Source organism: Typopeltis vanoorti, chromosome 20 (genome assembly GCF_054136105.1).
Source record: "Typopeltis vanoorti isolate ZY-2024b chromosome 20, IOZ_Tvanoo_1.0, whole genome shotgun sequence".
NCBI lineage: Eukaryota > Metazoa > Arthropoda > Arachnida > Uropygi > Thelyphonidae > Typopeltis > Typopeltis vanoorti.
In genome coordinates this window covers 25,323,366-25,344,117 of record NC_143568.1, presented here as the reverse complement: position 1 = coordinate 25,344,117, position 20,752 = coordinate 25,323,366, and the positions used below count along the sequence as shown (strand labels likewise).

Below are 20,752 nucleotides of genomic sequence, written 5' to 3'. Positions count from 1 at the left end.
ACATTTTACAAAGAATTGCTAAAGCACAAAACTGTTTCAAGCCGTTAAATAAATTATGGAAAGCATCAAATATTACAGTTAAAGTGAAAATTAATGTCTATAAATCTATTGTTCTAGCAGTACTGCTATATAGTTCTGAAACTTCGAAACTTACCAAGACACAAAGTAACAAATTGGATATTTTCCAAAACAAATGTTTAAGAAGAATTTTAAAAATTTTCTGGCCAAATACAATCACTAACAAGGAACTTTTAAACAAAACTTTCTCCAAGTCAATAGATGAAGAGATTCATCTAAGAAGATGGAAATGGACTGGTCGTGTTATACACATGGGGATAAACAGAATTCCCTAAGTAGCATTGCATTGGGCACCAGAACGGAGACGCTCTAGAGGTTGCCCAAAATTAACTTGGAGAAGAATGGTGGAATCCAAAATGAGTGAGACAGGATGGGCAAGCTGGGTAGAAGCAAGAGCAGCTGCGAAGGACAAGGGCAGTTGGAAAAACCAGAGCTGCAGCCTTATGTACCAGCAGGCATGGAAAGCATTGATATATACATAAACTGCTTCCTACCATTACAAGAATTATTGTACTACTGTGGAATGTAAACCTCTGTAACAGTTTATCCCTAGTTTCTAAATCTTTAACTACACCTAATTCCTCGAGTTCACATCCTTGGAGGAATTGGTATCATTATCTCAGGGAAAAAAAATGTTTGATTATAAAAAAAAATCTTTCAGTCATAAAACTAAAAATAAAATAATCCCATGATATAGAAAACAATTGTACACCACCAGCAAATGCTGTAGCTGAGTTGCTATACAATTATGGCAGCCATGATGTGGCCAAAAGTAATCCTGTATTGCAAATATTAATTGCACTACTAGCAATCCTATTAATATTTACTTAAATAATTCCATGCTAGTGAAGGAGGGGGGGGGGTGGATCACCACTAACACTACTTTGTTCTTCTACTTTGAGGAAGATTCACTCACTTTAATCTTTCCTAAAGGCCTATTCAGCCAACTCTTCTTATTTTATGACACTTATGCCATTAGAGTACTCGAGGGCCATGGGGTCTTTCCATTTCTGGCCTTACAACTATGTCCCCTCTATAAACCTTTACTATAATTCCACTCTATCCTCCTATAATCTACTCTTTCCCCTTCAATATATACTATTCCTCCTATGGGTTTAAATTAGGAAGAAGGCTAGTTCAGAAGCCTTAAGGTAGCAGCCCTACCACTGAACTATTCCATCGTCAGGCTAGTCACCTGACATGGAGAACATAATTCTAATTTTAAGCTGACAGAAAAAGGTAATCGGAATGAATCTATGGAAAACGACCCTGGAATGGAAATAGTAAAACGAAAATGGAAACAACAAAATATAATACATATAGCAAACTGGAATGTAAGAGGAATAGTATATAAAGAAAGAGAATTAAATCAAACATTAAATGAAAGAAATTTTAAAATAGCAGTAATCACTGAAACAAAAAATAAATTAAAAGGAGCCATGAGAACCAAAAATTTTAATGTGATATACAGTGGAGTTAACAGAGACCAAAGAGCACAAGCAGGAGTCATGATTTGGTTTCATAACTCCCTTTCAAAACAATTAAAACATCACAAATTATGGAATGAAAGAACAATACTTAACAATAATTGGTTTATATGCACTAGAAGAAGGAAGAGAACAGGATAACATTGAATTTTATAATCAGCTACAAAATATATATAATAAAATAAATAAAAATGATTATGTAATTTTAGCAAGAGACTTAAATGCAAGAACTGGAAACACGGAAATTAATAATAATATAGGAATATATGGAGAACATACTCTAAACAGCAACGGTCAAAAATTTATTGACTTTGTAGTTTATAAGAACATAAAAATAATGAATTCTTTCTATAAACATAAAGACATACATAAATATACTTGAGCAACAAGAGAATGGAAATCAATATTAGATTATTTTATCTTAAATGAAAATCTTTAATAAAAATGAAAAAATAGAATGGCTTAATATAAAAACTATACTAAATGCAGCAGCAAATGAAAGCTTAGGAAAGACCAAAAAATTCAATAAAAGGAAAAAACTGAAGATATGGGATGATACAACCAAAGAAATAATCAAAATGAAAAAAGAAGCATATCATAAATGGTTAAGCAATAAAAGATTAAGAGCCATTGCTAAAAGAGAAGTCAGAAGAAGACAGAGAATCATGGGACAAATTCGTTTCTAATTTAGCACATGATTTATATAAAATAAGACCCGATGTATATAAGATTTTGAAACGCCTAAATGCGGATACTAAAGAAAAACATAAAAATAAACACTGAATTGAAATTATAAGAATTTCTAAATTTCTACACAGAATTGTGGACAGATAAACATTTTAACAAAGACAACTAGCAAACACTTCCACTTCCTGAAAAGGAAATAACTAAAGAAGAATTAGAAATCAGCCTGAAAGAAACATCATCATCAAATTCCTGCCATGTACCCTCAAGGGGTGTACAGGATATGATAGTACTACATGAAAAATTTACATTACTAACTTCCTATCTACAATTTTCCTCCAAATCAGTCTGTTACTTGTCAAGACTCCAATATTATCATATCTTATATTTCTATCGTCTAAGGCACTTTGTGTACTGTATCAATCCACCTATATCTTGGTCTTCCTCTGGTTCGTTTTCCTGCCAAACTGGCAGAGAACACTTGTTTTGCTAATCTTTCTTCGCTCATTCTGTTTAAGTGACCATACCACCTGAGATTAGCTCTGCTAACGCATTCCTGGATGTTGACAATGTCAAGTTTCAAATGTCAAATGTCAAATATCCTAGTTTTCAATATGATATTGCCATTGATGCCATCTGCTCACTCCTATAATCTTTCTCAGGACTCTCATATCTGCGGTTTCTAGTCTTTGGTCAAGTGTTTTACTTCTGACCCAGCTCTCAGATCCATAAGTTAAACTGGTTTAGCACTAACACTATCTTGTATATAGTTAATTTAGTGTTCCGACTAATTTCTTTCTTACTCCATATGAATTTATTCAATTGATTTCCTACCATACCAGCTTTGCTGATTCTGTTGTCTATTTCTATATTTAATTTACCATCTACAGTAAAAATCGTGCCTAAGTAGCTGAAATGTTTCACTTGTTCCACAGGTTCTCCATTCACAACACAGTTGACATTTTCAATAATTCTACCTATTTTCATTGTTCTTGTCTTTTTATTGCTGACCTTCATACCATATCTATTACAACAGCTATTCAATTTAGTCAGAGAATCTTGCAGACTTGTAATGGATTTATTTAGAAGTATACCATCATCCGCATAAAGCAAAGAGCTGACATTAACATCTCCAATTTTGATATCATGTTTAATACCATTTTCCTTCATAATGTGATCCATATAGATAATGAATAACAGAGGGGATAATGTACATCCTTGTCTCCCACCAGATTTAACTTTAAACCATCTTCCTGTACTTCCTTCAATTCTACCTGCTGACTTACAACTCAAATAAAGACTAAGTATTGCTTGATATAATGCCCCATTGGCACCATATAACTGTAGCATATTGAATAGCTTCTCTCTTGGCAACTTGTCATATGCCTTTTCCAAATCGACAAAACTTAAATACAGAACTCTGTTATATTCCCATGCTTTCTTGACTATTTGTCGTAAAGTGAAGATCTGATCCTGACAGCCTCTATTTGGCCTGAATCCAGATTGTTCTTCACCAAGCTTTTTTTCCACAATTCTTCTCAACTGTTTCTCAAGTATACTTGCATAGATCTTGCCAGGAATACTCAGTAGGGAAATACCTCTGTAATTCTCACATTCAGTTTTATTTCCCTTTTTATATATGGGTACTATGAGAGCTCTACTCCAATCATCGGGAATTCGTCCCTCTGTCCGGGCTTTCTGAACTATGCAGTGCAGCCACTGTAAGACTCTTACTTCAGCATTTCTGGTCGAATATCATCTACTCCTGCTGCCTTTCCACATTTCAAGCCTTTGATGGCTTTTTCTACTTCAAGTATGGATATGTATTCCTGACTGCATGCTTGGTCAGTGTTTTTTACCACTGTGCTGTCATCACTGCTTGTTTCATTTAGCAGTTTTCCAAATAGTCGAGAAAACTTAAATTCTTCAAGGATATCTTTTTCTCTCGTTTTCATGTCACCTTTATCATCTCTAACTCCTTTTACGACACTCTTTCCTCCATTCCTAAGTTTCTTCAATGATCTCCAGAATATTTTGCCACTTCTTGATATTTATTTTCTATATTCTTGCCAAAGTCCTCCCATGACTTTTGTTTAGCTAGTTTTACACAGTGTTTAGCATTCTTGCATTTGTCTCTGTATTCTTTAAGAGCACGAGCTGATTATTTGATAGAAACTTCTGATATGCTTTCTTCTTTTCCTTCACTGCCTCTTTAACTTCCTGTGTCCACCAGGGAGTTCTGATTTTTTTATCCTTGCACACAACCTCACCACATGCCTCTCTGGCAGAATCAATGAATGTTTTCTTCAGAGTTTGCCACTGAATATTATTATTATTATTATTATTATTATTACGGGTATCTCCATGGAGTCAGTAGACTCATCGCGGGAGACCCAAGCTAGCAAAACAATATCTGTCATATCTCTTCTTGAATTCATTTACAGATGAAGAGCTCACAACAAAGTCAGGCAATGAATTCCACTCATTCACCACCCTCCAGGCAAAAAACCTTGTTCTGACACCTTTGTTAACCACACTCTTCTTTAATTTCCAGAGATGACCTCTTGTTCTTCCATCACTATCACACAGCTGAAACATTTCCCCTGCATCAATCCTATAAAAACCTTTTAGTAATTTGAATGTTTCTATCATATCCCCTCTTCTTCGCCTATCAACCAATCTCTGCAATCCACAAGCTCTCAATCTATCAATGTAGGGAGCATTTTTTATATCACTCACCAACTTGGTCACTCTTCTCTGAACCCTCTCCACAGCCTCCTCATCTCCAAGGAATCCAGGTGACCAGACCTGAGCACAGTAATCCAAATGTGGAAGTATCAATGCTTTATAATCCAAGGTTTGATTCCTGTTCTCAAACTCTTTCATTTTTTCTTCAATAATCTTTGTGTATTTTAGTCTACAGTTCACATCTGAGAGCTGCTCAACTTTTATTCGCTTTAAAACTTTCTTAAATGTCATTCTTTTCAATATGAAATTCAATTTTATCCTGCTCAAGACTAAATAGTGAACACTTCCAATTTCAAATCTTCTGTACACTCTGGTGTCCTGCACCAGGGAGAAAACATCGATATCAACAATAACATAGTCAATGAGACTTTTCTTATTCCTTGCCTCATCTCTCCATGTGTATTTCTGTATATTTTTATGTTGGAATATGGTATTAGTAATAACCAGTCCATGTCCTGAGTAGAAATCCAACAGATATTTGCCATTATAATTAGCTTTGCTCTTTTCTCCAAATTTTCCCAAAATATTTTTGTATGTCTCACAATCATTTCCTACTCTGCTATTTAGATCCCCAACAAGAACCAACTTTTCCTTTTTCATTGTGTCAGTTGCTTTTTCTAAAGCCTCAAAAAATTCCTCCACTTCTACCTTGGTAGAACCTTCTGTGGGACCATAGGCACAAATAAGTCTCATTGTCCAGTTTCCCATTCTCATATTTGACCACATTACTCTACTTGAGACTGACTGCCATTCAAGAAGATTAGCCTCATATTTTGTGTTGAATACTATGGCTACTACTTTTCCTTGATTGTCATTTCCTGAATATAACATTTTGTATTTATTGCTCAGAAAGATCTCACCAGTTTTTGTCTTTTTTGTTTCAGTCACCCCTATTATGTCGATTTGGTACTTATCTAATTCCTCAGCTAGCTCCATTTCTTTGCCATTCAGGCTTCTTACTTTGATAGTACCAATCTTTAACTCTGGTGATGTTGAGTTTGTTTTCAGATTTGAAAACAAACCCAGGTGATTTTCCATTTGAAAGAAATGGAAAATCACCTGGAGAAGATAAGCTAGGTTCAGAACTGTATAAATATGGAGGAACAAGATTCAAAGAAAGACTTCTATTATTTTTAGATAAAACTGATACAACTGGTAACCCCCCCCCCACACACACAGACACAATAGAATGGAAAAAAAGCAATTGTGATTCCTATCTTAAAAAAAGGTAATAGAGATGACCCTAAAAACTATAGAGGTATAAGCATACTAAATTCCTGTTACAAAATATATAGTAGAATTTTAAATAGCAAACTAATGAAATATTCCAAAAACTTTATTTTAGAAGTACAGAATGGATTTAGAAAAGGACAATCATGTATAGACCCAGCCTTTTGCCTAAAATTAATAATAGAGAAAAGAAGAGAATATAATTTAGAAACACATATTGCATTTATTGACTTTGAAAAAGCATTTGACAAAGTTAAAAGAAGCATTTTATTGAACATATTAAATGAAAGACCAATACCGAATAATATCCTAAAAGCTATCATAAGTATGTATGAAAATAATCAAATCATGAGCTATCATATACAAGAGAGATAAGCCAAGGGGTCTGACAGGGATGTCCCCTCTCAGCAACTCTTTTTAATATTTACCTAAATGAAATAATAAAATGGAATAAAAATTTCCATCAAGGTATTAAACTTTCTCCTACTGTGAACTTTAAACATTCTCCTTTTTGCCGACGACCAAATAATAATTACAAATTCTGAAGATAATTTACAGAAAGCTATTTTACATCTAAATGAGATAGCCAAAGAATATGATATAATATTAACAGAAAAATAAAAAACTATGGCCTTTAAAGGACAAGATCCAGCAGTAACAGATAAGATCTTAGAACAAGTGAATTCATTTAACTACCTAGGATGTATGATCACATATGAAAATGAAAAAGATATAAACGTAAAAATTGCAAAATATTTAAAAATATTAGGTGTAATTAACTCTATATTTAAACCAAATCTAGTTCAAAAACAAACCAGACTAAAAGTATACAATACATTAGTCCTACCAGTCTTATTGTATGGAAGTGAAATCTGTACAATAAAACAAAAAGACAAACTAAGATTAATAGCAGCAGAAATGAAGTTTATGAGAAAAACTGCAAAGTATACTCTATTTAATCACAAAAGAAATGAAGAAATTATGAAAGAATTAAACCAAGAATCAGTAATAGAAAAAATTAAAAAATATAAACATAAATGGATGGAATAAGCTCAAAGAATGAAATTAGAAAGATTACCAAAACAAGCCTTAAAGTACAAGCAATTAGGAAAAAGAAAACCAGGACGTCCTCTTAAAAGATTCAATGATGACTTCTAAGGCCGGAACAGGCCACGCTAGGCCTAAATCCTTGATACGCATGATGACTTTTCTGAAATTACATGGTGTCATCAGTGGGATCCAGACCCAGGAAAATACCAAGATTGAATTAATGTAGAACTCATATTTCTCATTAAAACTTACGGATGAAACAGGAATACAATTTCTTAGCAAGTATAATTTATTTTCTAACCAAGTGAAAAAAACTTCCAAAAACTCTCACATGGCTGACATCTCATTAATGTTGGTTCACATATTTACACCATTTGGTAATATCAATATACCAACCAGATATAGGAATTCCCTTTAATTATTGGTTTCTAATATATATTGAAACAAAAGCAATCTCTTTCCCCCACCTCCTATGTAGTTTTGGTTTCAATGAAAGCACATGGCATGATTTGTGGGGCACTTGCCTGATAAGCAAACAGGAAGTATGAGACAAATTCTCATGTCCCACCCCAAGTTACGTACAGTATGAACAAAACTCAGATCTATCCCTGTGCATCATAAACATATTAAATGTTGGTATGGTTTCAGTAATATTTATCTATAATAGTTTACCATTAAGAAATAAATTCAAAAGAATTTTTATTAATATTCATATGCATGATTATTCATCCATCCAATTCTTGTCTGTCCAAAGACAGGTTGAGTCCCTTAATTAGAGATTTTAGGCTCATTCAAAATTATTAAAATAAAGATTTTACTTACCACACGTTTTTGCTAGTTCAAGTGCTGCTCTACTATCCTCTAAACTTCCACCAGTAACAAATATCTGAAAATATCAAACTCAGATTATTACAGATAGTTTAAAAATGATTTTATAAACATAGGTGTCTGAAATTTTATAAACGTGTGTACAGCAGAGAAGGGTAAAAAAGGAAGGGTGAGAAGGGATGGTAAGGAGAGTAGGAAAGAGCAAAAAAAAAGGGAAAGTAAGGAGACAATAATGTATGATGTGCATGATCACAGATATGCTTGATGAGTGCAAAAATTAACAATAATAGTAATGTTGTTAAAATCCAAGAGGGAAAATTAAAATTTAATAATTTTGGCAGTTACAAATGATTTAATAGGCGACAAGTATGGAACACAAGAGCATATAAAGCATTACTGGAAGAAGTGAAAAATAAGAGGGATGTCATTCACATAATGAAATCATGGATGGATGGAGAGCAAGCTGTTAAGATAAAATAAGCAAAAAGAGAGAGTTTAAGTCATATCAAAGTATGATAGGAGTGAAATGAGAAGACTATGACTGCAAATGAGTCAATGCACAGACTGTGTAGGAGGTATGGTGTGCAGTTTTTAGATATATGAAATGAATTTGATGGATAAAAGGATAGATTGTACTGGAATGGTGCTGGAGTCAGGTGTCCAGAGAAAGTTTTGTTCAAGAGAATGGAAATGCAAAATCAGGAAAAGAAAGCAACTGGGGGAAAAAAAGATGAGTGTATAGAGGGTCACTTTTGAGGTCAATGAGTGCAAAAAAGAGAAGAAAGATTAAAGAATGCTAAATGCAGCTTCTGAGGTGTCACATCTGAATGGGAAAGTCAAAAGATGGAAAGGGAGATATGGGCCCAAGGAAATAGTGTAATTCATGAATACCCAGAAGTATCAAGAACAATGACAAGGAGATTTTGGTATTGATCAACTTGACTTGGTCAAAAATTATAGGCATTAGTAAGACTTGGTTGATGCAGGAAGATAATGTTATAGCAACAGACAATATTTTCAGAGAGGATAGAGAGAAGGATAGGAAATGGATACTGCTGATAGCAGAACAATTGTAATCAAGAAAAGTAGAAGTTCAACAGAAAAGTTGGGCGAGAGAAATAATCTACTGAAGATATTTCTGTGTGATAAATGCATAATTGGTTTCTGCAGAGCAAAATGCATAGTTCGTTTCTGCTATAGTCTAAGGGGGGATATGTATGATATGCATTACCAAATTAAGTAAGCATTATGAAAGACTTACTATAGGGTAATGCATATCATACATAGGAAGGAGAGGGTACAGAGAGGGAAGAAAAATGAATTTATGCAGGTACTTAGAGATAATTATCTAAAAGGGCATGTGATGAAAGGGATTCAGGATTTGAGGCTGCTCAGTAGCATTAGAGGATGTGTCCATAATCAAGGTAGCCAGTCTGCTATAAGTGGAGAAAGCATTTTATGAAGTCTTGATCTGAATTTGGCTAAACATGTAGTTTTCAGACAATCAGAAATGTAAGTGGAATTACAAAATCAATGATTATGACAAACTCAAAAGGCAGCATGGAGTGGTTTCACATCATTGAAGCTGTAAAGAAAGGCTGTCAAGCAGTGCATGAATAATAGTCAACGGATGTTACAGGAAAGCAGTATCAGACTGCATACCTGGAGTTAGTAGGAAAAAATTAGTTGACAGTTAATTTAATGAGTGAATGAATAAATAAATAATAAAAAAAAAACATATTGTAGAAGTCACATAGAGAGAAAGGTAATCAACAAGCTCATAAGCAATAAAAAGCAAAGAAAGATGGTAACCAGCATGGTAAAGAAAACAAAATCTAATAAGGAGAAATTAGCTAAGCAAACCAAAGGAAATCACAGAATTCTTTTGCTATAAGGCAAATAAAAGGAAGAATGACTAAGGAAAGATAACTTTAACAATTGCTGGCGGTAGTTAGGTAAAGAAAGTAAGCAAAATAGTCCAGTTACTGAATGACCACTATGCAATAGTCTATCATCCATGTGAGGATGCTGCTGTGACAGATGCAACAGGAACTGATAGGAGAATAGAGGTTGATGAAATGGAAGTACTTAGGATACTGCAGAATTTCAATGTAAATATGGCTGTGGGATTAGATAGAATATCAGCATTCCTCGACAATGTGCTAAGGAATTGTCAGTGCCTTCAACTAGACAACATAAGTCTCAGCTCTGGCTAAGTTGAAATACTGAGTACTTTATACAAAATACTCAGTTTGTATAAAGGGGGCTCCAAAACTGCAGTAGCAAATTATAGTCCAATCAGTATCTTAGGAGTGGTGGTAAAGGTATTAAGAAAAGATGATCAAAGATAGAATTCAAGAATGATGGTTTAGAATATGATACTCTTTACAGTGGGAAGGGAGAGAGAGCATAGCATTGTGAAGAATAAGTCATTGCTTAGATAACTACTTACAAGCAAACATTCCTGCATCTTGTCTTATGACCAGTGAAATTGGGTGAGGGATGCTAGAATCATAGACATTGGAAGTCACTGAGCATCCTTGTTATTTAAAATTATGGCTGAAGAAAATAAGGTAATGAGGCTAGTATATTCGATATCAATCACATGTGTTCTTCTAAATGGTGTGTGTTGGTTTTTAAATTATAGCTGAAACAGCTAAGGCTATGAGGCCAGTGTATTATATATTACATATGTTCTTATGGCTGGTCTACCTATTTTGAAGAATGAAAAACCTGAGTGTCCAGGAGGAAGAACCCTACCACCTTTAAATATGGGTTTGCCTGCTTTAAAAAATTGGAAAAAAAATTTGAGTTTTCAAGATGAAAAACCTTGCCATCTTCAAATTAATGATTCTTTGCAACCAAAATAGGAACCAACATCTTTCCAATCAAAGAGCATCACCAATACTAACTGGGCTTGCCAATGAGAAAAATGATGCCACAGTCTGATAATAGGACTCAGACTATTCAGCTTCAGAAATGAAAAATCCAGAATATTATCAATAAAATTATCAATCAACAATTCTTCTGTCCATCTTGCAAGTCTATTTTGCATACCATCCTTTTGAGTATCGGACAAATTTCACACAACTTCCTATGTTGGTTTTGTTAATGCCTTGTCAAAATATAATGTGGTATATCCATTCCTCCTATCCAATTCTGTAATTTTTATCATAGAAAGTGAACATTTAGTTAAAACAAGCTTTTAACAAAGTAATATGGTTTTCTAAAGAAGATCAAATTATTATCTCTCAATCTTTGGATGTAGACTAATTCTAATCAGCCTTCTCCAATACTTCAATAACTATTTCAGAGATATTGACCAGTCATTTTTTTTTAATATGTAAATCTAATCCACAAACGGTTGTAAACTTTTTGTTTCCTTTTGTAAACCTTTTAATATTAGTCTGATGGGTAGGCTAATATTAGATAATATAGTTTCCTGCTCTAGTGACTGAACCTGGAACTTTTCAAGCCATTTAAGGCCTGCAACAAGCAAAGTGATGGTCTCACACTGAACAATGAAACCATTTTTGCTGGTTGAAAAACAGATATGTTATGATGCCATGTTTAGGCCAGCCAACACCACCTATAGAAGGCACCCCTTATAGCACCGCAGGTTTAAAACAGTCTGATTTCTTCCACTTATTGTTGTGTATGTGTGTTTTTGTATGTGTTATTACAATTTTAATATTGTATGCCTGAAGATGTATCTCTATGATAGAGATGAAATATGGGAACATTTAAACTTGCTATTTAATTATTTCTCTGTGCTGTATTTATTCCACTAAATTTAACTATGAGTATGCTATGTTACATCTGTCCTAGCTCCACCCCTTGTATAACTGAATCACCATAAGCTCCTAATAAGTGAAATATTAGGAGAGTATGCTGAGACCCAGGCAAGGACAGTGCTAATTCTTGTATACATTCTTTCAGCACCTGTACTAACATCCCATTCAATTTCACCACTATGTTCAAGCTCACAAAATAGCATCAATACTTCTAATGTATTCACCTCTATACTTTCATCTAGTAGTCCCCCCCCCCCAGCGTTATTCAGAGTATACCTATTTCTTGTAGAGAGGCTTATATGCTGGTTAAACATGATAACTAATAATTAAGGAATTGACAGCATACACTAGAAATATAAATTAAAGAAACTTTAATATATACTTTCCAATATTTCGGCAAACGTCACGTTGCCATCTTCTTGGGAACTTAATACAAAAACAAGTGCACACAAGTACTACATAACAGCAAATGAGAACCGAAGCTAGGAAGCTACCGTTTTCCTAAAGTCCTGATGGTGCCCCTGGCAGGCTCTATTGGTAGTTCTTGGCCTTTGGGCTGAAGTTCTTCTGATAAATGTTTCCCAATTTGGGGCAGTCTCATGCATCCAAATTTGTTGAGGTTTGGCATGTTCCTAAGGACTGAGGCTGGTTCCATGAATAGTCTTTCATATTTGAACTTGCTGCGGTGTATTACCACAGAATAAGAGAAGAAAGCCACAGTAACCCACAGAATAAGATGGAAGAAAGCCACAGTAATACCACAGAATAAGATGGAAGAAAGCCACAGTAATACCACAGAATAAGATGGAAGAAAGCCACAGTAATACACACCGCAGCAAATTCAAATATGAAAGACTATTCATGGAATCAGCCTCAGCTCTTAGGAACATACCAAACCCCAACAAATTTGGATGCATGAGACTGTCCTAAATTTGGGAAACATTTATCAGAAGAACTTCAGCCCAAAGGCCAAGAACTACCAATAGAGCCTACCAGGGGGCACCATCAGGACTTTAGGAAAACGGTAGCTTCCTAGCTTCGGTTTTCATTTGCTGTTATGTAGTACCTGCGTGCACTTGTCTTTGTATTAAGTTCCCAAGAAGATGGCAACGTGACGTTTGCCGAAATATCAGGAAGTATATATTAAAGTTTCTTTAATTTATATTTCTAGTGTACGCTGTCAATTCCTGAATTATTAGTTATCATGAGTATACCTGGAATATATACCTTGCTCAACAACTCAGTTATTTCTACTGCATCCACTACTTTACTACAATCTCTAAATTTACTACAAATATTCTTCCAATTTTCCTTTTAGTTGCATTCTATAAAATGTACCTCTAAAAAGAGATATTGCAATTTTATTTATTTTATATTTATCCCACACACAAAATGCAGAAGAGCCTAAAGCAAACAGATGCTATGTGAGGGCAAGGTCAGGAATACAGTAATCTGTTGATATTCTTCTTAAACTGTTGAAGATTGTAATGCTTTGTAAATGCTTCATGAAGGATACTATTTCACAGAATTGAGGTGGAAGGAATGAAAGATGACTCTGGAAGTAGTAGATTCAGTGAGTATGCAGTTTGACTGTAAAATGATGCTTTGTTCCTGTACATCTAGCAGAAATGAGGCATAATGGATGCCAGTTCTGCTTTATGCTTTAGTTGTTTCTGAATGACAATGGAAATATCTGCAGAAGAAAAAACACAATGCAGAAACTGATCTATGGGACAGTGGCTGAAGAAAGTCTGTAAGAGAGGTATCATTTATCAACTGGACTGCCCTTTTCTGAACAATATCAAGAATTTTTAGGGAGGGCTTAGGTTCATTGTCCTATACATGAGAGCAGAATTCCAATGTTGGTCAGATTTGAGATTTGTACAGAGTAATTGTCAGCAAAGAAGTACCATCTTGATCAGAAAAGGATGCCAATGTTTTTGAAAGCTGTTTATGCTATAGAAGTGATAAGATTGTACCAGGAAAGGTTTAGAGTAAGAGTCAGAGTGAGAAGAGAGATTTGTTCTTGAATGCTTAGCTCAGAATTATCAAAAGTAAGCAGAGAAGATCTGAGGTCTTTTTTTATGGGAAAATAAAAAAAAAACTGCATTTTGGCAGAATTGAAGTTGACTAGGTTGTTTTCACCTCAATCAAGGATACTGTGAAGATAGTTTTCAGAGTATTTATTATAGATGATCTTGAAGTATGAAACGTTTGAGCAATGAAAGGGCTGTCATATAAGCGGAAAAGTAGAGTGTGCTATCATCAGCAAAACTATGAATAGGATTTGGAGTTAATGCGAGTAAGTCATTTATATAAATCAGGAAGAGGATGGATGAAATGATAGTCTTGAGGGACACCAGCATTGACAGGTGTCTGTCAATTAATGGTGGATGGAGGAACTCCATCCACCATTACGCATAGGGATTGATCTAGAGATAACTGGTGATCCATTTAAACAAGGATGAAGGCTGTCCAAATGATGGTAACTTGTTAATAAGCTCTTGATGCCAAACCCTATCAAAAGCCTTGGAGACGTATGAATAGATAGCAGTTCTGTAGGTGTTGAAAAAAAGCTGACTGTTAATAACCTTCTCCATTACTCTAGACAAAACTGATGTAAGAACAATAGGTCGATAGCTTGATGATAAACATTTATCTCCTTTTTTTGGGAACTGGTTGTACATGAACTTTCTTCCATGCTGTAGGGTAGATGCCAGCTGAGTACAGTATAGTGCAGTGGTTCTCAAAGGATGCACCAGGGTGCACTGCTGAGCCCTAGAAGATTTCCAGGTGCACCCTGTGGTATTCCAGAGAAACATGTGTCCAGATATAAAAATAAATATAGTTTCTCTGTTATACCTTTTCATTACGGATATACCGCTCTTTTTGTCAACACATCATTATGTTAATTAACAGTGGTTTTTCTTGCAAAGAGAACAAGAATATGGTTTATTCTTGTTGTGTATATTACTTATTTTAAAAGTGTTGGAAGTGGACGTTATGTGCATATTACTTATTTTCAGATAAATACACCCAAATAAAATGGATAGATTTCTCAAAAAGAAGCATGATATTGAAGAACCAGATTCTGGAAGTGAGCAAAAGTTAAGTGCAAGTAAGAAAGCAAAATCGCGGCCTACTCGCAAATATAATGAAAGTTATTTAAGCTTTGGTTTCACTTGGACCAGAAGTGAAGATCATCCTTTGCTGCTATGTTTAGTATGTGGATGTAAAATGGCAAATGAATCATTGCTTCCTAGTAAACTGAGTAAACATTTTAAAACTATACACTTTAATTTACAAGATAAATCTGTAAGATTTTTCAAGAGATTGTCAGAACAGCAAACAAAAGCAGCAAATTCTTTTAAAAGTATAATGACCGTTTCTGATAAAGCTCAAAATCGCTTCTTATCAAATCTCAGAACTGATAGCAAAGAATATGAAAGATCATACTTTAGGTGAGTCACTTATTTTGCCTGCATGCAAAAAAAAGGTCATGACAATGCTAGGAAATGAAGCAGCAATGAAAATAAGCAAGATTCCTCTGTCCAACGATACAGTTCACAGGTGTATTATAGAAATGTCTTCTGATATCGAGAAAAATGTATGCAGTAATAAACTTCAGTATTGAAATTTTGCATTGCAAGTTGATGAGTCAACAGACATTACCAACAAGGTGCAACTGTTAGCATTCATCCGTTTTATTAATGAAGATCAAATAGTAAACCAGATTTTGAACATTTGCAAAGAATTAAGTGTGTCTACAAAAGGTGGGATGTTTTTAACATTTTGAATAGCTATCTTGATAAATGGCAGTTAACATGGAAGTCGTGTGTAGGCATTTGTACAGATTGAGTCCCTTCCATGGTAGGCTGTGTTAAGGGCCTTACATCTTTTGTAAAAAAACAAAATGAGAATGTTATCGTAACTCACTGCTTTCTGCATAGGGAGGACTTGATGCCAAAAACATTGGGAGAAAAATCAAGAGCAGTTTTAGATCAAGTTGTTCAGATGGTAAACTTTATTAAAACAAGACCTGTCAAAATGCGTTTATTCGAAAAGCTTTGTATCGATATGGATTCACAACACAGACGGCTGCTTTTACACAATGAGGTGAGGCAGCTGTCAAGGGGGAAAGTACTTACCCATGTACACGAGCTACGACAAGAACTTCTTGCGTTTTTTGAAGAGATGAAACAATTACATTTTTGTAACCTCCTTCGGTGCGAATTTTGGATTGCCAGGTTACAGTATTTGGCTGATATATTTCAGCAGCTCAATATTTTGAATACTAGCATGCAAGGGAAAGAAGAAAATATTCTCACATCCACTGACAAAATGAAAGCATTTCAGAGAAAACTACAGATTTGGAAAAGAAAAGCTGTTGAAGGTAATTTGGAAATTTTTCCATTGGTAAGTAACACTTGCATAAATGAAACACTTCCAATAATAGTTGAACATTTAACAAGTTTAGAAGAAAAATTGAGTTCTTATTTTCCATCACTTAACACTGAACAATACGATTGGATTAGAAACCCATTTATGGAAACTTCAAGTGATTTTGGTTTAACATTAACAGAAGAAGAATTGGCAGCTATATCCACTGATCGTGGATTGATGATTAAACATAAGGAATTGTCTCTTGAAGCTTTTTGGATTTCTATAAAAGAAGAATATGTGTCAATATCTAAAAAAGCTTCGAACATTTTACTACAATTTTCTACATCATATTTATGTGAATTAGGATTTTCTACCCTCACCACAATTAAGTGCAAAAAGAGAGGAACTCTTCAATGTATTGACGAGGAAATGAGAGTTTGCCTTTCAAATATATGCCCAAGCATTGAAGCAATCGCTAGGACACATCAGGCTCATGTTTCTCATAAACACAAGAATGAATAAACTTAAGGTATGTTTCATTTTATTTTTATCGCATTATTTTTTTTCTGTAACATTTGACTTAACTATTATAACATATTTCTCAGAAATTTGTATATAGTGCGCCTACAATTATTTGTAGGATTTTAAATGCACCCCGACTTCAAAAAGTTTGAGAACCACTGGTATAGTGAATAGACAATAGAGAACAGATGTTAGTTCAGGGAAACATCCTTTGAGCACAATGGGTGGAATTCCAGTATGATACTTCTCTTGTTTAACCTTCAGGCATTAAGTTTTCTGAAATTATATGACTCTCAGATAATGGACTATTTTGATAAAAGTGTAAGTTTTGTAAAAAAATAAATAAAAACTATGTAGATGAATATTTTTAAATATTAATTTATTTAAAATTAATTTTAAATGTTTTGATAAAATGGATGATAAAATAGTCTCAAAGACACTTCTCATCAGAATCATTGCCTCAAAAAATGAATTCAGTTCTCACAGTAAAGTGAAATGATTTGCAGAGCTTTATCTCTCAAACACTACTTCCCTCAAGCAATGCTGAACATTTTGTTTGGTTTCTGGTGCTATAACATTGTTAAGAATAAATACTCTCTTCTGCTTGATTTGAAAGTCTAATATTAGTTCAAATTACCTTCAAGATTATTATCAAAATCAAACTGATTTCAAATCATTTTGAAATATCATCAAAAAATTAGGACAATAGGTGGCACTTTTATACTATAATCTACACAAACCCTAATATCAAAATAATATAGTTCTGATTCTAACAAAAGCTACTCTTCTTGAAATTTTGCAACCAAGATGTGACAGGATTTGCATACATGATGAATTTCAAGATAGTCCATATCACATGTCAAGTTCATAATTTTTTTTTTTCTCATACATGAGAGACTTATATCAATAATGCCATATATGGTGGGGGGGGGGAGATAAGCAAGATAGAGGTTTATTGACTTTTTTTTTGGAACATCAATAAACTGGAAATACTTCATGAGGAAAATTGTCCAGAGGAAGAGGAGAAGCAGTCTTGGTGTATTTTCAGTTGCACACAAAAAGGATGCTGGAAAGCTGCTACTCTTGTATTGACAACAAGAGTAGCAGCAACAAAGTGCAACAGAAAGTAGAGGAATGGTGGTTGCCAATTTGGAAGTATCTATAGATTAGACACAGTACTGAAACAGTGTCTCTGTGAGATAGAGGCTGAAGTGAATCTCTACAAGAGGGATTATCTATAAGCTTAACTGCTCGCCTCTGACCAGTGTCAAGGATTTTAAGGAAAGGTTTAGGTGTACCATCCCAAACATGCGAGCAGTATTCTGAGCATGGACAGATTTAGGATCTGTATATAGTTAAGAGTTCGTCAGGTGTAAAACAGCCTCCTTAAAAATAAAAAAGCCTAGTTTTTTGGAGGCTGCTGATGTGATGTGTTTACGCCAGGAGAGACTGGAGATAAACATTAGTCCAAGCAGAGAGAGATTTGATCTTGTCTGGTGATTTGTGTATTATTGAGGGTAAGTGAGCTGAAATCTCTTTTGAGAGAGAGAGAGAGAAAATGCAAGACTGTGTGTTGGTGGCACTGAACATGACAAGATTGTCCTCACTCCATTGAAGAACAGTATATAGATCAACATTTAAGGTGCTAGTTGTATATGATAGGATGTCCGAGTACTACATGGTCTGTCAAACAAGTAGGATGAGTGGAGAGTACTATTGTCTGCAAAGCTGTATATAGGATTCGTGGTAATTGTGAGTAGGTCATTTATGTACAGGAGAAAGAGAGTAGGTGATAGGATTGAGCCTTAAAGCATTCCAGCATTGGTGGTGAAGCTCACAGAGAGGGAAACATCTACTGACTACCCTATTACAGAGGGGTGGCAAGGAGACTAAAGGCTGGCAATTTATTTAGCAGGCCTCAATACTAAGCATGTTTCAAGTACACTGAAATGATTAATACATTAGAATATCTTTTGTACAGGTCATATGTTTCAATTCAACTGTTGTGATGGATAGAAGAGCCAAAACCATTTCTCAAAATCGTTTACAAAAAAAAGTTTTAAATAACACATTACTTAAAATATCCCATCCATACTAAGTCCATGAAGAACATCAATGGAAGTTCTATGTTATTCTATTCAGTAGAGTTTTCCAAATATGTTAATGAAAAAATTAAGTCACTAATTTAGCAATTCATACTCTTTCTAGTCCATTGGCTGCAGCTCTCTTCAGAACCTCATGCAAATCGTCAGAATGCTTTCTTGTTCCATTATAAATTCCCCTGAACATAGGATCTATAATTGAGAATAACATCAACAATCATATTTCACAAAAATACATTGAAGTGTTTTCAATGGATAATAAATAATTTAATTGGGTATGTTCTATAAATCATGATAAATAAAATTCTGAAAGTGTTAGTATGCTATCAAAACTAATTTATGTGCTTTAAAAGGGTAAAATTCAATATACACTGCTTTTTAGTTTGTCTAGATCAGATTTCACTTAACTGTGAGGTACATGCTGAATAACTGAAAGTGATGAAACAAAAGGCCTTTATTCAAAGCTACATTTTTAGTTATATATTAAAAGGAAGAGTTTAGCATAAAATAATTTAGCATAACAATAAGGCACATAAAATCATGCAATGCTGTAGATCAGGAGTCAGCAACCGGCAACATATATAATGATGTAGAAAATCTACATCATTATATATGTTGCAAATCTACAGGGGTCGGCCCTAACGGGCATTTTTGGCGTCCTATAAAAGGTTGCCCATATCTTGAATTATTTAAATAATATATTTTATAATATGAATAATAAATTAAAAATAATTTGATACCAATACTTCGTGATATCACCCTGTGAATTTTATGTGAATTAGGATTTTCTACCCTCACCACAATTAAGTGCAAAAAGAGAGGAACTCTTCAATGTATTGACGAGGAAATGAGAGTTTGCCTTTCAAATATATGCCCAAGCATTGAAGCAATCGCTAGGACACATCAGGCTCATGTTTCTCATAAACACAAGAATGAATAAACTTATTCATTCTTGTGTTTCAACTTGGCGTGAGTCAACTGTGTTAGTCATCATTGGTGGGGATAACAAAGGCGACTTCATCTGACGACAACCGAGATTTTGGCGTACTTTTGCTGTCGCATTCCCTTGTCCATCATATATTTGTTAAAAATAATTTCAAAAATGGGTTCAAGAAAACATAAAATTGCACATAAAGAAAGAAGGTTTAATCATCAATGGAACAACAAGTACTTCTTTATTGAAAATGGGGATAAGCCCCTTTGTCTTATTTGTCATAAAAGTGTTGCTGTTATGAAAGAATATAATATCAGACGTCATTACGAGAATGAACATGAAAGCCAATACTAGGGTTTGAACTGTGAACTTAGAAAAAATCATCAATAAATTAGAAGTTTCTTTGATTGCTCAGCAAAACATTTTTAAGAAGTAAAGTAGTCATAATGAATCGGTTGGGTATAAGGACGTTATACAACTATCTGATAAAAAATGGATTATGTCTCTTGCATTTATGGTAGATATTACAATGTACCTTAATGGACTTAATTTGAACCTGCAGGGCCAAGGTAAATTACTAGCATAACTGTTTTCTGACATGAAAGCTTTTGAAGGCAAACTATGCCTGTTGAAGAAACATATGATGGAAGAAAATCTACATCATTATATATGTTGCAAATCTGCATCTACAGTTGGATAACAAACGGAAACTTTTGATGGTATCATTGAAGATTTACAAACGGTATTTTCAACAAGATTTGTGGATTTTCATAAAAATAGCATCGAAATGCGATTATTTTTGAACCCTTTTAATGTCGACATTTATGACGTACCAAACCAACTACAGATGGAAGTTTTGGAATTACAACACAATGAAACATGAAAGAAGCACATATATTTGCAAACAAACAT

General features: G+C 34.2%; 1 protein-coding gene across 2 annotated transcripts in view; it reads right to left on the bottom strand.

Moving 5' to 3' along the window:
* The window catches only part of LOC150095289 (deoxyribonuclease TATDN1-like), a 336,553-nt gene that overhangs the window by 252,109 nt on the left and 63,692 nt on the right, over positions 1–20,752 (bottom strand). For both annotated transcript variants that reach the window (XM_090410767.1, XM_090410769.1), the window contains exons 3-4: positions 19,004–19,098; positions 8,100–8,163 (exon numbers count right to left, since the gene is read on the bottom strand). In XM_090410767.1, coding sequence (XP_090266893.1) covers positions 8,100–8,163; positions 19,004–19,098 — 159 coding nt within the window. The remainder of the gene's footprint in view (positions 1–8,099; positions 8,164–19,003; positions 19,099–20,752) is intronic.